At 38.7% G+C, this 18,659-nt stretch overlaps 1 protein-coding gene across 1 annotated transcript; it reads left to right on the top strand.

The window, feature by feature from the left end:
* The first annotated feature begins 23 nt into the window (after positions 1-23).
* LOC122981076 (SPRY domain-containing protein 3-like) lies at positions 24-17,296 on the top strand. The gene is made up of 11 exons (XM_044349596.1): positions 24-118; positions 1,876-2,022; positions 2,199-2,274; positions 6,287-6,411; positions 8,224-8,356; positions 8,489-8,677; positions 11,959-12,108; positions 14,090-14,147; positions 14,932-15,051; positions 15,142-15,263; positions 15,360-17,296. The coding sequence occupies exons 2-11, from the start codon at positions 1,895-1,897 to the stop codon at positions 15,492-15,494; spliced, it is 1,236 nt and encodes a 411-aa protein (XP_044205531.1). The 5' UTR covers positions 24-118; positions 1,876-1,894; the 3' UTR covers positions 15,495-17,296.
* The last annotated feature ends 1,363 nt before the right edge of the window (positions 17,297-18,659 follow it).

Below are 18,659 nucleotides of genomic sequence, written 5' to 3'. Positions count from 1 at the left end.
TGTGATTGGTTGAAGGGGCGGGACTTCCGGCAGAGCAGGTTGGACACAAAGTGACAGACTTCACCTCCTTAAAATTGGAAGAAAACCAGCAGGACGACGCGTTACAAGTTATTAAACAGTAAGGAATCAACGTAAAACAAAGGGGCTTTGAGTAGCTTGATGATAACATGAGGTATATTTGTGTTTACAGTATTTTTTTAGACATACAGCGCGATAATGTTGTAACGCTGAAGGCAGCTAGCCGGCCAACCGAGTCCTGCCTGTAGTTTGGGAAATTTGATGCTGCGTTTGCGGAAGGCTCGTAAATTGCTAAACTGAAGGAATTAACACGCATCAAACAATAACATAAAGTGACACCTCACATATTTGTTTACCTCATTAACTTATAGTACTAGTCTGATTGTCACCTATTTTAATCAGTCGTATTTTGGCTGGTTACTCGGTTTTTGTCATCAGTCCATAATTTCCTTACACTGTTCATGTTTTGAGGAAAACAGATACATTTTTCAGGCTTTTTGTGACAAAAGTATATCCCCCCTCACCTCGAGAATGTAAATGAACCTCCACTAATCCAATAAAATTAAAAATGCACACAGTCAGATACTTTTGTTCCGAGATATGAATATGAATGATCAACAAAAAAAAACTGCGTTCACCTGAGTCATCCTGGCTCTGATGACATAACCTGACAGAAAAAAAGTGTCAAAGATTACTCATGTAGTGCACTAGTGATCAGTCAGTCGTCAAAACAATAGTGGCAACTATTTTCATAACTGATTCATTGTTAAACTTATGTACCAGCAAAACATGCCAAACATCCTCTATTTCCAGCTTCTAAGTTTTGTGGATTTTCAGTTTTTCTTTGGCTTAGTTTATAGTAAACTGAATGTTTTTAGGCTTTAAAGTGTTGTTTGGGGAAAACAAGCAATTTAGTGACATCATCTTGAGTGTTTGGAAGCATTTTTCACTAGACACTACACAAAATGATTCACAATGAAAATAATCATCAGTCGCTGGCCGACATTAGTGAGGTATTGAATTCAAATGTTGGCATTTAGGTCGGCAGTATTTAAGGAAAAGAAAGACCAGACCAGAAAGGCACCACTGTGCCTGGGTGTCGCCTATATAACAGATGTTTATGCTTGTGTCAGTCCCAGTTCACATTGGGTGGAAAACACACAAGGGAGACACCTGACCATCACAGGACTGACATAAACAGCGGACTCACAGTCATGCCTGTTGGCAGTGTAGAGTCCCCGTCCAGGCCTTTGCTTGTCTCTGGAATGTGGGATGAAACGTGAATGGAAAAACACACAAACTCTTCACAGGAAGGGTTTGGCCTGAGGATCAAACCCAGGTCCTTCTTGTTGTCAGGCAACAGTGGTAATCTTGTTGTGGTCAAATATTTTTGCTGTCTTTTAAGGAGGTCTCGTGCCGTTGTAACTAATTGCTCATCTGTTGTTCATCATTATTGCTTTGCTCATAGTCTGCGTCACGGATGGAAGCATCACTGAAGATTACAAAAAAAATATTTTTTTTACCCTATGACTGTTATCACATCGGTGGTGCAAAAAAGCACCAGGGTTTAATTACTGAGTTTCCCTGAGCTTTAAATGATGCTGCATGAAGAAACATTTGGATGAGTGTAAAAAATTTCCAGTCAAAGCACACATTACACACAAATAGATAAAAAATATATGTACTATACTTACCAAAAAAGTAATATTAATGTTTTAAAATTGGTTATTTTGTCTCAGATTCTCAAAGCTTTTTTAGGCAGGTCTTAGATTTTAGCGTTTATAGTTGATCTAGTTTTTATGATGACATCCTCCAGAACAGTATTAAAGCTGTTTGATTTGTTTCCCCCTGTCCTAGATTGTAATGGTTTTCCGACATGGACGACATCAACCTTCATTATCGCTTTCTGAACTGGAGAAGGCGAATACGAGAAATTCGTGAAGTGCGAGCAGTGCGATACCGGGAGCGGCTGAAACGGATGCTGAGAGATGGAGACATACTCAGGTAACAGTGATGAGAAGTGCCACCGTGAGATTCATAATGTTTTATTCATAATTTTATGCTACGGCTGTAACTTTGCTGAATCATTTTTTCACTTGCTTTTGGCCTCATTATATTTCATAGAATTTATATAATATCGAGTCCTTAGTAATATCTTTTGTTTTTTTGTATCTTTGTAGGTATCACGGCAATTCAGATGAAGTTGGTTGTTTTGTGGCAGCCAGGCCGTTGTCGAAAAGAAATCGCTATTTTGAAGTAAGAGTTGATGGTTTCCTCTCAATTCATGACTGTTCATTTTATACATGACAGCAAATAAACAACACTTGGTCAAGAAAAGGTTACAGCTACACAGGTTATTTACTGTCCTGATTTGACACGAACATTTCTCCTTTTTCTTTGAACTAAGCCTACACATCTGTTGAAATTAGGACTAAAACCCAAACTGTGCTTATTTGACCAGCCGGGATTCTTATGTACCAAAGGTGGCGGCAGCTGGATTTATTCACTCATGGTTCATTAACTGCCAGTGTAATATTCTTCAGTACATACCCAAGCATTATCAACACAAGTCTAGAGCTGCAACAATTAGTCCATTAATCGATTGACAGAAAATTAATTGGCAACTATCTTTTAATTAATTGGCAACTTTTGGCAACTATCATTTTTCATGCAAAAATGCCAAAAAGTTGATGGAGAATTTACTGCTTTTACATTATAGTAAATTTGATATTTTGTCAGTTGCAGCCCTGCACAGTCAAACAAGTTAACAATTCTCAATTATCTTAATTATGACCTCTTATTAAATATAAGCTTTAATTGAAAAATGTGATGTGTGTGTGTGTGTGATAAAACAACCCAGTTGCTCAGCATTGTTTTAACATAGTCCACTTCAGACTAAATTAAGACAAAAGCGAAAAGTCCTGGGGATTAATCAAGAGGGGTTAAGCTTTACATACACACTATGTGTAAATATATGTATGTACTGGGGTTTACAGTGTAGTTCTTTCTGACAAATGACGGTAATGCGAAAACCTGCCCCCATTTCCACACTATATACTCATTTTAACAGGGGTTTGACTGTAAAATGTGTTCACGTTGGAAGTTTGACAACTTGTAATATAATCAAGAACACTAACATGCATACAAATCACTTATTTTGTGTGGTATTAATGGACACTCATTGTCCCACAATGCAGTGCACAACAGAAATGGAGGAACTGCTCAGAGCTGTAAATAACACAGTTTTGGACAACTAGACGGCCCAGATATAGAAAACTAAAATAAAGTGTCAGTATTTGGTAAGAACGTTATGCAATCGGTGTCCTTTGGCGCGTATCTTGTGTCATTTCCTGTGAGTAAAGTAAACTTAGAAAGTACATTCATTTCTTGTACTAAGTGTCAAAACAATACACTACCAAGATGAGTGTATAGTGTTAACATTACAGCATGATACAGGGCTCCTTTGTTGATGAGAGGAGTCTTGGCAGGCCATCATGTCTGACTGCCTGCCTTCACCTTTTTTTAGTCATAATGAAAAAGAAATCATGACACCTTCTGGGAACAGAACTCATTTGAGGAGCAAAGATCTCTCCGCTTGAAAACAGATATGCCAAATTACTTGGCAGTGCTTTTTACATTGTGTGCTGAGTTTTGGCATACAGTAATTGCTGAAGCTAATGCTGATTCTTCAAGTCATGAATGCCAAAATCATTAACACCAAAGTCAGAGTTAGTGTCAGCAGTAAATCAAATCTCGGCAACAAAAATAGCAACTATCATGTTTGAGATTTAAATAGATTCACCTCTGCATGCTGAGCAGGTTTTCCAAACAAATTAATACATCTTTTCTTGCATAGCTTTGTTGAGACTATTCAGTCAGTTTAACAGGTTCAGTAAGGGTAAAGAAAATATACAGTATGTTGATGACTTTTGATCACATCTGGGGTTTTTTTTAAATTGTAAAGCCTTTTGATTAGTGAAAAAAGACACCAGTATACTGTATTTTTGCATCAGAGTAAATAGCCACTGGAAATTTAGTCACTGGGAACACACATTTCTTCCAGTTTCTGCGCAGAACATTCCTGCTATAAACTTTGATTTACTCCATACGAAAGCTATTTTAAGAGATGTGATAACTGTGCAGGCCAGCAACAATTCTTAGTTGCTGCTAAGAGCTAAAATATACCAGACTGCTGTCGACACCAGATTGAGACCCTTCCTCAAACAGCAGCCAGTGAGGCAGTCAGGATGGGGTTAATATAGTATTACAAAAAACGAAGAAATGCTGCATTTACAGCTGCTGCTTCAGTTTCAGTGGGTACTTTTCCCTTGATGGGTTTACAGGCTTTTTCTAATGCAGGGGCTTTCTTAACTCAACCTTGACTGATTGGGTTCACAGAGCCAAACAAGTCACAGCTTATTACAAATCCTGTGCTGGTTTGTTTCCTTCACCGTTCTTGGTAATCTAGATGCTGTAAACATCCCAGGACAGTGACTGTTTCTCAGAGTAAACCATGTTTAAACTTGCCTAATACACACATCCTGCCTCGGTCTGACGTGTAGTGATACAGTAACTAACCCTCTTAACCTTTAAACTTCTGTGTGTTTCATCCTTGTGACTCACTTCGTGGGAGTCACGTAGGAGGAGACAGGAAGCCATTTGCGTAAACAGGGGTATGGGCTAATCAATGCTAGTTAAGCGGATTCTGATTGTAGATCTGACGTTAGATTTTAGGGGTCACCTACATGTTTCACTCTTGACACAGAAAAAAAGAGACATACTTTTTCTCAGCCTCAGGAGACCAGTGTTGAGGTCATGGGAAAGAACTTAAAGTTTCCTCATGTCTTTGCCCTGAATTTGCCAGCAGCACTCAGATTGCACTATGTGTAGGGCTCCCGAGGGATGATGTCATATGGTCACTATTCAGTTAAGATAACAATGGTGCTCTTTACTTCAGGGGTTTCACCATCATGTGGTGTTGTGCAAAGAGATACTATGTGGTTTCAGGTTGGTTTGGAAATTCCATGAAGTGAAAAGAGAAACAGTGCCAACCCAAAAGCAAAATGTAATGGCATGTTATAATCTGGTGTGGAGTCTAAGAGAGCGGAAACAATGAGCTTTTCTGCCATATAAACCTGCAGCGGTCAAGAGGCCATTTTGAAACTTTTATGTCACCGTGTATGATTTTCGTTCTATAAAATGACTGTCAGTGGTTTAAGCCTTGCTAGCAGTGGCTCTAGGGATGTAAGTTGATCCACTGCTTTGGTCCAGACTGAAATATCTGACAACTATTGGATGGATTGATATGATATTTTGTACAGATGTTCATGGTCTGCAGAGGATGAATCCAGCAACATAATTTTAATTCATCCAATACTTTGGTTTAAAACTACAAATACTTGCAAAACTAATGACATTCCTATCAGCCTCAGCTGTACTTTTTGTTTAGTGTTAATAAGCAGATATTAGCATGCTAACATGCTAAACTGGAACAGTTAACACAATAAACATTATACCTGCTACACATCAGCATGTTATCATTGTCAGCATGTTCGCATGTTAGCATGCTCATGTCAACATTTAGCTCAAAGTACTGCTGTGTTCAAATACAGTTTCACATGGCCGCTAGCTTGGCTGTAGACTCTTAGTCTTGTTCATTGAAATATAAAGTAGTTGCAGCTGTGTAAACATGATTACTTTGCTGGCTTAGAACCTGTTTATTAGTCAGCAAAACACACAATACTGTATATTCTTTCATTTATCTTAGTGGCCGAACTACCCTGGTCTAGCTACATGCACCACAAGAAAGTAGAATAATTTCAGATAAAAAGATATTTATCTGTGTCCTTCTCCCCCACTGTACCCCTCTCATACTTCTCTTCCTCTGACTCAACGAACTTTGTTCTGCTTGTGCTGTCTCATAATACAACAGCGTCCCACACAAGATGTTCAATGAGAAGTTCAAGACTTATTGGTTTCATTATTAAAACAGCATCTTTTGAAGTCTAGGTTGGCATCCAAAGATGTTAAGAATAAAACACATATTTAGAGGAAATCGATATCTAAAATATCTAAAGCCACTGACTGTTTTGATGCTTAAGTCTGTGAAATGTAATTGTTAAAATATAATTGTTTAAAGAATGAAGGGAGACCCTTCTAGATAAAACAATGCACACTACTTAATACATCCCAAAGAGTCTATAAAAAAGACAAAAATGATAATTCCTGTCCTGTGTCTTGGTGTTAATCTGGCTTTTGGTCCTTGCAGGTGACCATCATCGATACTGGAGTGAGGGGGATGATTGCTGTTGGTTTGGTGCCTCAGTTGTACAAGTTGGACCATCAGCCGGGCTGGCTCCCACATTCTGTGGCCTTTCATGCTGATGATGGCAAGTATGTGACAATGATGATTTTCTTCAGACTGAACATGTTCTTAAATGATACATGACATTGAGATGGAGCAGAATAATACACTTCTGATACAATGTAATGTTATACATCTTGCACAAACTCACAGAACACTTTTGCTCATGTACTTCAGTCTTTACTCATGTTACAGACTGAGGAACTGAGAACACAGTTTTTTCTGTTTATGAAGAGTTCACTCAAGATGAATTTGTGAAGGTCCCTATTGAGCACACTTGCATATTTAAAGTGGACATAGACTACTTTTTTTACTTTAACTTATCATTATGAAGTAAATGTCGATTGAACAGTATAATGGCTCTAGAATAGAGACACCATCAGCATATAGATTGGTTCCCTGTAAGCGTAGCTTTCACTATGTAGTTCTGTCTGTCACCAGGTATGATCTGCTTGGAAAATAAGAGCACTATTTACACTACAAAGGAAGTGTGTCAACCATTGCACAACCAAAAGAGGAAGAAGATAGCGCTTTTCCCGTTAACTACGGTAGTCAACGGGAAGAAAGTCATCTAGAAATCAGTTAGCTAAGCTAGCAGACCTGCAGCCAAAGAATACTGGCTCAGTATCCAGTCAGGTTGTTCTACTTGTTCATATGAAAATCAACAGACAGAAAATATGTCATCACTGTCTCTGTTGTTTTTCAATTTGTAAAAACATAAACATGCTACTAACCCAGTTCACTTTTCTCAACACATGCTAAAGAATTTCTATCTGCTTTCATGTCTCCATTATAGACTAAATTAATGAACAAGCTCCCACTTCTTCTCCTCATGTTTTCTTCTTACATTACTCCCCCCTCCACCCTGACGCCAACGCCTGCTGTAGATACTTGTTTGTGCTTGTTTATTACTATGCAATACACATCCTTACAATAGCTTTTGCCTCTTCCCAAATTCAAAAATTCAATAAAATTGTGACCATTTCAATTTCCCATTTCAGTGAACATGCTTCTTTGTTTTCTCTTATTTCTAAAATGGTCATTTCTTCATAGAGCTATGCTCTGAGGACAACAGAAAGCGATGCGGTTGTGTTTGCAACAGCGGAGAAAACAATAATAGCACTTACAAACACAGGGGGGGGCGGGGGAGGGGAGTTGAAATATTGTCTGTTTCCACTTTAATGTTCGATTTGCGGTAACTGTTACTACTTTTAGAAAGAGCTTTGTCAGTGAGTGTGAGAGTACAATACTGACATTTTAGGAACTGGATGAAGGTTAGCGTAGCTACACATTACTGTCAGACTCTTTAGAGTAGCTGCAATGATACTGTGGTGATTGACTGTGCAACATCTTCTTCAACATTAGTGTTTTTTGTACAAGTTTAGTTTAGAGTTCTACACACCACTGTAACACTTAAGGTCGCACAAGCATTGCTGGCTCTATCACAGGGAAATTGGCAAGTTAAAATGGAGTTATGCAAGTAATATTTACCAAACACTGAGTAATGTTAGGGCTTTTTTTATCAGGGAATTTATCAGTGATTACTATGAATATTATAAAATGATGAAATCTGATTTAAATACAATACAGTTTGCTGTCAAAACACTTGGTATTATAAGTTAATTAACACTGGTGATGACTCGTTATTTTATGTTTTATTACTCAGAGGGACTAAAATCAAATGAGCTCTGATTCTGCACCATTTTTCTCATTCTGTTAGTGTAAATATTTTCTGACAGCCAAATCTGAAAATGATTATATCACCTGCTGTAGCGACATCTGAGAGATCCAAAATATCTTCAGGTTCAGCTGTTGAACTTCTCCTACTTGTATTTGTGTAGGCTGTATAATGGCAACACTGTAGGACAGCAGTTTGGTCCAAAATGCTGCAGAGGTGACAGAATCGGATGTGGGATATCCCTGGACTCTGATGATGGACAGTTAACAGTGTTTTTTACCAAGAATGGTAAAGAAGTAAGTGGTCCCTTACTATCATATCAACCTTCAGACATAATTAATTCAACCTGTGAATTGTCTTGTTTTTGTTCAGTTCATAGTTTCCAGCTTCTTTACCCTGAAGAATACTGTATCTGAATGTGTGCGCAGGTTGGCAGTGTGGAAATCCCAGCATCTCCTGATGCTCTCTACCCTGCTGTGGGAATGCACTCTTTGGGGGAGGAAGTGCTGCTGGACCTGCACGCTGAATGGGGGATGGAGGAGGATGATGGACAGATGATAGTGGATAGCCATGAAGAGGACTGGGCCCGACTCCACGATGTTAAGGTGACTGGCACGGTAAGTCCTAAAGCAGAGAGAGAGACGAAAACATAACATTAAATTAAAAAAATGGACTTCCAGTTCTACTGTGAGCAGGTCAGCCAGTCAGAGACATTAAAGGTAACGTGACACATTGATTAAGGTTCATGCTGTGTAATAATATGTTAGATCAGTGGGAGGTAAAATCAGAGGCAGAGACCACACACACACACCCGATTACTGGTCTGGAATACTTTAGAAAGCTTTATAAAGCTTTATTCTAGGTTGGCTGCTGCCTTAAGTCTGAAGTTTGACTCTTTTACCACATTTCAACAGCGACACACCACTTGTTTGCTACTCCATCACTCTGCTCATTATTTCCAGGAGTCCTCATTGCACCTTAAAAAAATAATCATTTACATCAGCATTGGATCTTAAATCTTTGTCTGTTTTCCGTCTCCTCCCCTCCCTGAGATGGCACAGCTGCAGTGTTTGTGTCTGACTCAGGCGTTGATACGCACAAAACTTGAATTGAAAGGGAGGGGATCACAGCTGAATAGCCCTCAGACAGGAACCTGCATGCCACCCGCACATTCAATAACCCTTTCTACAGATGTGGCTCTGTCCTGTATGAATACAGGGCCTACAAACCACAGTCTGAACCCCCTGCTAGTCATCAATTACACATGTGCACGTTTTCATAAAACATGCAAGAAGTGGTTCTTTACTCTGGGATCAGGAGGGTTTTGAGGGATAAAAGACTTACATGAAATTTCTTTTGATATTGAAGTTTTAGTGTGGTATTAAAAATTATGGATTACAATGTTGTAATCCATAAACCAAGTTGCAACTTGGCAGGCAGCTTGGTTTCTGGGTGTATTAATCTACTTGAGCCACATTTATAGTATATTTATAGTCATATATATAGTAAAAAATGTGTCCAAAACAATAACACTAAGTGTTGTTTGTGTTTAATTTTGCTGACAGTTGTGTCATGTGAGGTCAGATATTTATGGAACAAAGGACATGCAGGTGTCTTTAACACTCATATTATTAAGACACACAAAATCCAATATTGCCTACAAATAAACTGAAACTCGCACAGCCAGCTGTTTACGGATCAGTGAGTGATTCACTATCAGCTTTCATCCAGATGAGGTCAGCCACAGTTACAAAAACCGGAGTGTCTGTTTACCTCTTGAGGTTGTGCTTACGCACCGATACTGTCAGAGAAGACAGAGGAGGAGAAAATGAATCAGTATATAAATATTCAATATTTTATTTATTAAAAGTAGGTGTACACGTGTGCACTTGTTCACGTGTAGGTTATGCATGTGTGATTAAAAGTAAACCAGCATCATCATACTATTGTTTCTGAAGGGACAGTAGTTGTATTTTCAACAGTATTGGCTTGTTTTTCAAAATGCAAACAGACACGTGCAACCTGCTTACAGTTATCAAAGGAAAAGTGAATTGAACTGTGCAAACTGGGCAGAGCAGCAGATGGTCATGTTATAGTCAAATGTGTTCATCTGTAGCTCTGATGATGTTTGGGAATCTCTTCTCTAGAAAAGGATTCAGCTTTGGTGTTGATTTCCTCTGCTGCATGTAGTAAACAGTTATGTTTTCCCTGTTGCCCCAGCATTGCTGCCAGTTTACAAACAGTAAGGTGGATGATGAGTCTAAATGCTACCCCATTTTTCCAGGAAAGAAAGAACTGCCTGACGTTGCAACCTATTTTTTCATCTCTTCTTCTAACATCCCTAATAAGCTAACGTGTGAATAAAACATGGTCTCCTATTTTGTTCGACTCTTGTCTTGTCCCGACCTGAGAAGAAAGCAGAAGCCATGCCAGTGCAACATTAGACATGCTTTACCAGTGAAACAAAGTGCATAGTTTTAGGTTGAACACAGGGGGTTTTGAGTCATTATGATCATTTGAGTGAACTCTTCCTCTGGGTGTGCGCTGTCCAGCTGACACACCTAAAAGGTGAATAGGTTAAATGAAAATTTAGATTTAAAAAATTCATAGATTTGAAAGAATTTGCACAGAATGGTAAATCCAGCAAGTAAATTTTAATGCTTAACCCCAGCACTGTTTGAGCAATTCAGAAAAAAAACAATAGAAGTAGCACATAATGGGGTTGGGGGTTAGTGGAACAGAAGGTACCTTGGAAATGGGGCACGACTTGGGTTCTCTATATGGGACAGGCTGCTTAAAGTGACCTTCTGTAACTTTTTCTGCTCACAAGTGACAATTACAGGATAATGTTGTGTGTTAATATGTAGTATAACAGTAACACAAGTAGAGAAGAGTCAGTTAAGTACTTAAGTAATATTAGCCGCGTAGCCCTAGTAGCCCAAGTGAGTCATCATTGCCACCAAAAGCTACCAGTCACACCCAGATCAAGCAATTCTGCAGCAGCAAAATACTTTTCATTTCTAAGACTTAAATGGTGCTATTTCTTTATTCAAAAGTCACATATTCTCGCTTAAAACACATCATTGATCATGTCTAGAAAATGCGAACACAGTAGCAGCACTTTTAGCAAGCAATTATTATGTCCAGCAGACACAGAGCAACATTAGCATTCATTTGGAGTTGTGTTTTTTACCACAACTTTGTTTTGCTCTGTACCAACTCTTAAGAAAAATATCTGTTAGCTGTTAGCTAAATGCTCCATTATGTTCACCAGGTAGTCGCTAATTTTTTTCTGTCTGCAGCTTGAAGCTAGACAGGGGGCGTACATCAGCTTCATCAGAGCTTTTTCAATGAAAGCAGCTGCCTGCTGCACCTGGAAACGAGGTTGATTAGAGTTTACGGGCCGGAAAATCAAAACAATGAGTAAAAGACACTAAAAGGCTCTGCATAGCTGCAGGGTGCTGCAGAGTTGGGTGATAATTATCTGTGGGTTCGTCACTATGAGCTTTCACACGACTCAAGTGTTTTGATACCTTGTTACATATAAAAAAAGATTGATTAGTGCAGCTTTAAAAGTACTTAAAATTAGGTGGTTGAACCCTTTAATCATTAATATAAGCGCACACTGAGTGGCAGAATTAACCTTTATGTTTTATTGGTTTCACCCCTTAAAGTGACTCAATCAATCCACATTTTTTAAAGTATAAAATAAATATAAAAGATAGTAACCATAACAGAAAATTGCAAAACTAATCTCAGACTCCACATGGTTCAGCCTGTCTTAAATGAGTGTTTTGGTATAAGTTCTGCATTGTTCTCATACTTGCAAATGTTTGGGGATATTAATACAGTTCCTGTTTACAGTCTTAACCTGTACGTGTTGGTGTTACTTCATCAGCTGCTGGAGTACGTGGGGAAAGGGAAGAGCATTGTGGATGTGGGCTTGGCTCAGGCCCGTCGGCCTCTCAACACACGCTTCCACTACTATGAGCTGGAGATCACGGATGCTGGAGAAAAGTGTTACATTGCCCTGGGGCTGGCACGCAGGGTAAGAGCCTGCTCATTTTAGTCGCATGTCATGTGGCATGTCGTGTTACTGTACTGTGGTTATCTGTCGGTAACGGAAACTCCCCCCCCCCCCCTCCCCTACTTGCACCTCGTCATCCCTCTTTCTCATACACACCACTGCTCTCACTGTTTCCAGTCTGAGTGATGGATGACCGAAAGAGGAAAAGCTAACAACAGAATAAATATTGTCTCATTTTACCCCCACATCTGGTTTTCCGTAGAAAGCAGGTTGTTCCATTTACATGTTAATCTACCATGTTAAATTGAATACTGCAGTCAAGTAAAGGGACAGTTAGTCAGTAGATAAGATCAGAACATCTGATTGTACTATTTGTCTCAGTTTCTTGCAGTTTTTGTTGTTGCCTTTTTTTTTTTACTTCCTCTTTACATACACCCGGTCACCATACACAAGAAGAAGAAAACACAGAAGAATTAAAAGTATGCAAGTAGTTCCTCGGGCTAAGCAATTTGAGGTGAATATCCTAATTAGTTTGGCTCATTTAGGAGGTATTTAATCACAAATGATGACAGCAACTGATTATCAATATTTTGGAAATACGTTGGGTCTGAGAGAAGACTTGTTGAATGTTTACACATCAGAGATGCAATCAGCTGCTTTTGGCCACATGTGAAACCGTCACAAACTATGCGCACATCCTGTTTAATATAAATAAATCTATGTAATAATTGCTGAAGATGCAGTCAGTGTGTCATTTGAATAACAGATATGAAAGGAAGTGCGGCTCAGATATCGCTGCTCTCGTTGTTCTCAGTTCTCCGCCGTTAATTGGCCGAACGTCAGTCTTCCTGATCGCGCTGCTGTTTTGCCAGCTGCGATGGTGCTCACAGCTTGGGAGGTGGTGGATCATTGCTGCGCTCACCATCGACGTCAGGCTCTCTCCGACTCCTCTGCCGTACCTATGTGTGGGCATGTCATGCCCTGGGGTCAGACGGCACGGAGAATAGAGCTCTGTGATTTTGCTGATTGTTTTCCAGGAATTGTTTTTCTCTTATGTGTCTGCGGTTTTGGTGGAGCATTATAAATCCATCAAAAGGTCATTCCTGAGGTTGAGTTCCAACCCCCGTCATCTCCTGCAAGACACATCAATCTCCTGATGGGAACCATTACCTCTCACTGCAAAAATCAAAACACAGGTCTCTCTCTCTCTCTCTCTCTCTCTCGCTCTCGCTCTCTCTCTCGCTCTCTCTTGCTCTCTCTCTCTCTGTCAGGGTAACACATGCTTAACAGTGTCAAGTTGCTCAATTGTTGCTTACGTTGGATGAAGGTGCAGTTGTTTGTGGTGCATTCCTTATCTCTTTTGTTTCTTCTTATCGTTTTTTTGTTATCTATGCACCAGTCATTACAGACAACCCTTCACTCTAATCTTCTCATGCTTTTTTCCTCCAGCGCCTGGTTTTTCCTACTTTTTGCCATCGTACCACTCTGCTGTCACATCAGTGATCTGCTTACAGATCACAGACACAACTTTCCTTAGAATTAGACTAAACACGTTGACTGGAAAGTCAATATTTGATCCATTTTGTTACAGAAAATCTAGCAGACGCCTTATGCCACTTCCTGGTTTTGTTTTGTGTCGCAATACAGGTTTCATGTTCGAGATCATTCATCAGATCATACTTGAAGTGGTGATGTTCGCTTTAAATATCTCAGCCTGTCACTCAAGATGTCAAACATCATTGTCAAACAAAATTAACAAGGATGAAGCAACATTTTGCTACTTAAACAATTTAATAAAAAAAAAATTATGAAAGGGAAAGAAATGTTGTTTGGAGTGACTTTTTTTTCTTAATTCTGTCAACCTCCACTGCATAAAATGTTTACATAAACATTACAAAAAAATTATCAACTTGATAAACAAGTCCCATAAATGAAATCAAATGAAATGGAGACATAGTTTAGACTAACTGATGTGCTAATGAGTCTCTCTTTTGTTTCACAGGACTATCCTAAAAACAGACATCCAGGGTGGAGCAGAGGGTCCATAGCTTATCATGCAGGTGAGTGTCGGTAGATCACCTGCATGACGGTTTGTCACTGAGTTGTCTCTACACATGTTGTGTCTCAAACATTGAGAGTAGAGCTGCAACAACTACTCAATCATCAGAAAATGAATCTTAAATGTGAAGATTTGCTGTTTTTCCTTTTCATATATGACAGTTAATTGACAGTGGCCTCTGAGAAATTGTGTCACTATTTTTTAACATTTTATAGACTAAATGATTAATACACTAATTAATCGATAATGAAAATAATCATCAGTTGCAGCTCTAATTGGGAGTGGCACCAAATTGGCATTCATATTTCTGGTAAGAAAGAACAGAATTTCTTTTATTAATCTGAATAGTCATAGCAATAATAATGAAATATTCTATAATTAACTTTCTTTTGCTCTTCCATCAGCTAGAAACAGCCAGAACAGTGCATTGCTAAAAATAGTTCCCAATAAACATATCAGTATTATAGTTACAACATAATAGTTGATACATGTTTAAGCTGTCTGTTTGCTCCGGTTGCTCTGGTTTCCTCCCACAGTCCAGATCATGCAGCTCAGGTGAACTGGAAACTGTAAATTGCCAGTTGGAGTGAGTTTGTCTGTCTCTATGTGTGGGCTGAACAGGATCAGTGGTTTAGAAAATAAATGGATGGATAGATTACTCTGCTCAAGCAAACAAAAAAGATTTATGACATTTATTGAAATGGTATTACAGGTGTCGTCATGCGTATTATTATGTTTTGTGATACAAAAAAAGCACTAATCAGCTTCCCTGTCGTTCTTTATAGATGATGGGAAGCTGTTCCAGGGCAGTGGGGTTGGGGACGCCTTCGGACCACGCTGCTTTGAAGGAGATATTATGGGATGTGGGATCATGTTTCCACGTGACTACAGCCTCGATGGTGGAGGTGAACATTGTGTTCTCAAAACTAAAGGATGCATTGCGCCTCATCATGTACATCCTAATTGTCTTTCTATCTCCTCCTGGGTTCTTTCAGATGATGTAGATGACTGGGACCTCGATGTGTTACCCAAGCCCAGCGAGGTTCAGAACGACTTGTATGCAAGCAATGAAGATGAGGAGGATGAGGGAGAAGATATGGAGGGTACGAAGGTGACGGTGAGTTGCTGTGTAAAAAATGTAAGAATGGAAACTCTTAAACCTTCAGTGCAAACATTCATACAATCTCTTTGCTGTCCTCTTGTGTTTGAGCAGGTGTTCTTCACCCGAAATGGAAAGGTAGTGGGCCGGAGGGAAGTGGTCTTACCAGCAGGAGGCTTCTACCCCACAATCGGTATGATGAGCACCGGGGAGAAGGTCAGAGTGGACCTGCACCCCCTCAGTGGCTGAGGAGGAGGGGGGAAATCAGAGTGAGAGCTAGGACGAATGATTGAGCTCGGAGACCGACAACTTTAAATAACAACTCCACATCAACAGGCTCCAACGTGTTACTTGAAAAGTCACTCCGGCGTAGGAGGTTACTGTGGCTCCCTCATGCTGTAAGAATGGTTTAACATGCTGACAATTTTTGTTTTTAAAATAATGATCAAATTAATTTATGTTAATATTATCTGTGCCTCAAAAAAGTGCTTTATAATGAAATGGTTTTATAAGAAAACTTTAAGGGTAAAACACTATTTTTTTTTTTTTGACAATTTAACCACAAAGTTAATAGAAGAACGTAAAATGCCAAAATAGGGTCTCAACAGAATATTGAATGTAGGTTCCAGCCAACAAACGGACCCCATTTATCCTCATAAGCGGAACATTATCAGCAGTAATATGTCAGCAGATACTTTCGCAGCCTGCAGCCACACCGTGCTCATTAACAGAGGTCTGCTGTGCGCTGCTGTACTTCCTCCTGTTGGTGGTGTATTACTGACACTCAGTGGCGAGACTGATAGCGTGGGTGCTTGTTCTGACACGGAGTCATTCCATGGAGTCATTACAGCTTGTTTTGTGGCAACCGTGCAAGCAGTGAGCATTAGGAATTATGGGATAATTAAATGTAATAACAATTAGTTGAAATTAAATCCAAACCATCACTATGACCTTTAACTGTTCTGAAGGTGTAAGCAGTTTCAGAAGCAAAATTCCAAATTGATGTTCGTTTGAAGATCGTGCAGCGGGTGTTGTCCTTCTTTATCAGGTATTAACCTGAATAATTGTTGGACTGTAATTAAAAAGATGTGCAGGTACAGGTTATAATCACTCCAAAATGTTCAGCATAAACATGGCTGAAAAAAAAAAGGTCTTTTGAGCCTTTTGATAAACTGAGCTTTACAGGAAAAAGACAGATTGGAGGTCTTGGTATTGAATGTATTTTCTGTGGATCATGAGGTATTCTGGATGAAATGGATACAAAATGTCTCAAAAAGGGAAAAACCGTGAAGAGCAATTCTCCTGATCCTTAAACCCTTTCAGGCCAAAAAAAAAAAAAAGAATGACTAAACATGGCGTAGTAGTAAATTTCTTACTAGTTCAACATTTGAATATTTTGTTAAAGATATGAATGTTGAAAATGAAGCCATAACTAAGATTTGCTGCTCTCAGGTATATTTGAAAATCAAAATTAATTACCTTGTTTTTTCTAACGTTAGTTGAAGTCAGTCATTGTTTGCCACAAACTGTTCTTTACTTGTAATTCTTTTGTTTGTGTGTTTGTTTGTTTGTTTGGTAGGTTGGTTGGTTGGTTGGTTGGTGATTGTTTTTCTAAGACATATTTCTCTTTGAAATAGAAGACAGTGAAAGTAGAGGACTCTGACAATCCCCCGTTATAGTTAAATAGTAAAGGGTTGTTTTCCTTTTTGTGACACAAATTTTAAACACACCACGATTTTAGGGATAAAGACACTGCTTCTGGTATCAGTTCATACTACACTATAACAGGTTTCTCTGCAGATTTCTATAAGCTGTGAGTTGTTCATAAAAATATGACAATAGGCTATGTATCGCTGGCGACAACTGCAATTTTTAAATTGTACCTGCAATACTGTATTTTAATGTTACTTTTTATTTTCTTCAACAACAAAAAAAAAGCAATCTGCCATAAACAGATATCATAAGAGCTTTATGGATGTAGTAAGAGGGCTTTATGGTAGAATATTGATTATTTGAACTTTAGTTGTGTAAAAAATAAAAAAACAACATGACTGTTTCTAAACATTTTACCTAAAGACCAAAGTGCCTGCATGAATTAGTCCAGTCTGGGCCCTTTATTAGATAACACGCCTGGTAGAAGGATCCGTGTAGGTGGTGGAAAATTTCCATCTGGATGTTGAATCGTAGTGACTCATATTTGTGGAACCACATTCACATTGTTGCATGTCTGGAGGCCGTGTAGGTCACCGGAAATAAGTAAAGACACCTTATTGGATCCTTGTTGTCGTGAAGGCAGCAGACTCTAGATCCTGCTGAAATTAATTTTAAAAATGATTAACTGTGGCCATGAAGGCTACATCTGGCCAACAATGTTTAAAGACTCTGGTGTTCATATGATACTCAAACTGCTGCTAACTGTGTGCTGAGAAAACTCCACACATCTTCACATCAGCCTGTACTGTAACCGAGTGTGTTTATGTTTATGCCATTGTTTATGTTTTGGCCCTGTCGTGGGCATAACAGGCTGTGGCTTTTCTTTTTCTTTTTTCCCCCTTTCCTATCATCGTTCAGTTTTGGTGATCACATTGTTTGTGAATCATTAGTTTACATGAACTAAGAATGGTCTTCTGCTGCTGTTGTCCATCTGCTACACGCTTATCACATTCAGCCCTACTTTAATCTCATTAATCATGAAACAAGTTTAAAACAATCAGGGTATGTTTCAGTCTCTCCTGATCCCTGTCATGTATGTTTTCATTTCATCTGGACTTTTCTCTCTTCCTCTTGTCTTTTTTCACTTAAAGAAATCAGATAAACATGCCAAAAATAAAAAAAAAATTAAAAAAAGAGTATTTCCTTTTTATTGCTTCAATAACTCTGCTTCTGCCTGTTTTTTTCTTCAAGTTTATTGTTACAGTTTCTTCATTCTGTTGGCTTTAAATGCAAATGAGAACATCTTAGATTTTTGTTTTTAATGTAGATCAAATCTTTTTTACCCCCAAGCAATTTTATGTACATATTTTCCTCAAACTCTGTAGTTATGTGTTGTAGTTACTGGGGTCAAAGTGCTTTTTCACAGGTTTAAGCCCTTCTTTAATTGGTCTTCTACTTAGCATGTCAAAAATGGTGATCATCTTAAGATGATGTGCTGAGAAGTATTTGAATTACAACATCATTTGGGTTTATCAATGTTGGAGACATTTTATTTTAGTGTCTTAGAAATCTTTAGTCAAGTATGTACATTATTTAGTAAGCATAATATCAACAGCACTGCAAGTCATATCTATATGGAAAAATCTATTTAACCAATTTCTCTTAAGGAGATAATATCTATCATCCAGTTAAAGTAAGCGCTTGGCTCTTTGGCTTAACTGGTAGCATGACAAGATGTTCCTCAAAATGAAATTAATGCCC

Source organism: Thunnus albacares, chromosome 4 (genome assembly GCF_914725855.1).
Source record: "Thunnus albacares chromosome 4, fThuAlb1.1, whole genome shotgun sequence".
NCBI classification, from domain to species: domain Eukaryota; kingdom Metazoa; phylum Chordata; class Actinopteri; order Scombriformes; family Scombridae; genus Thunnus; species Thunnus albacares.
The sequence above is the reverse complement of the archived record's forward strand: the minus strand, read 5'-3'. Positions and strand labels throughout refer to the sequence as shown.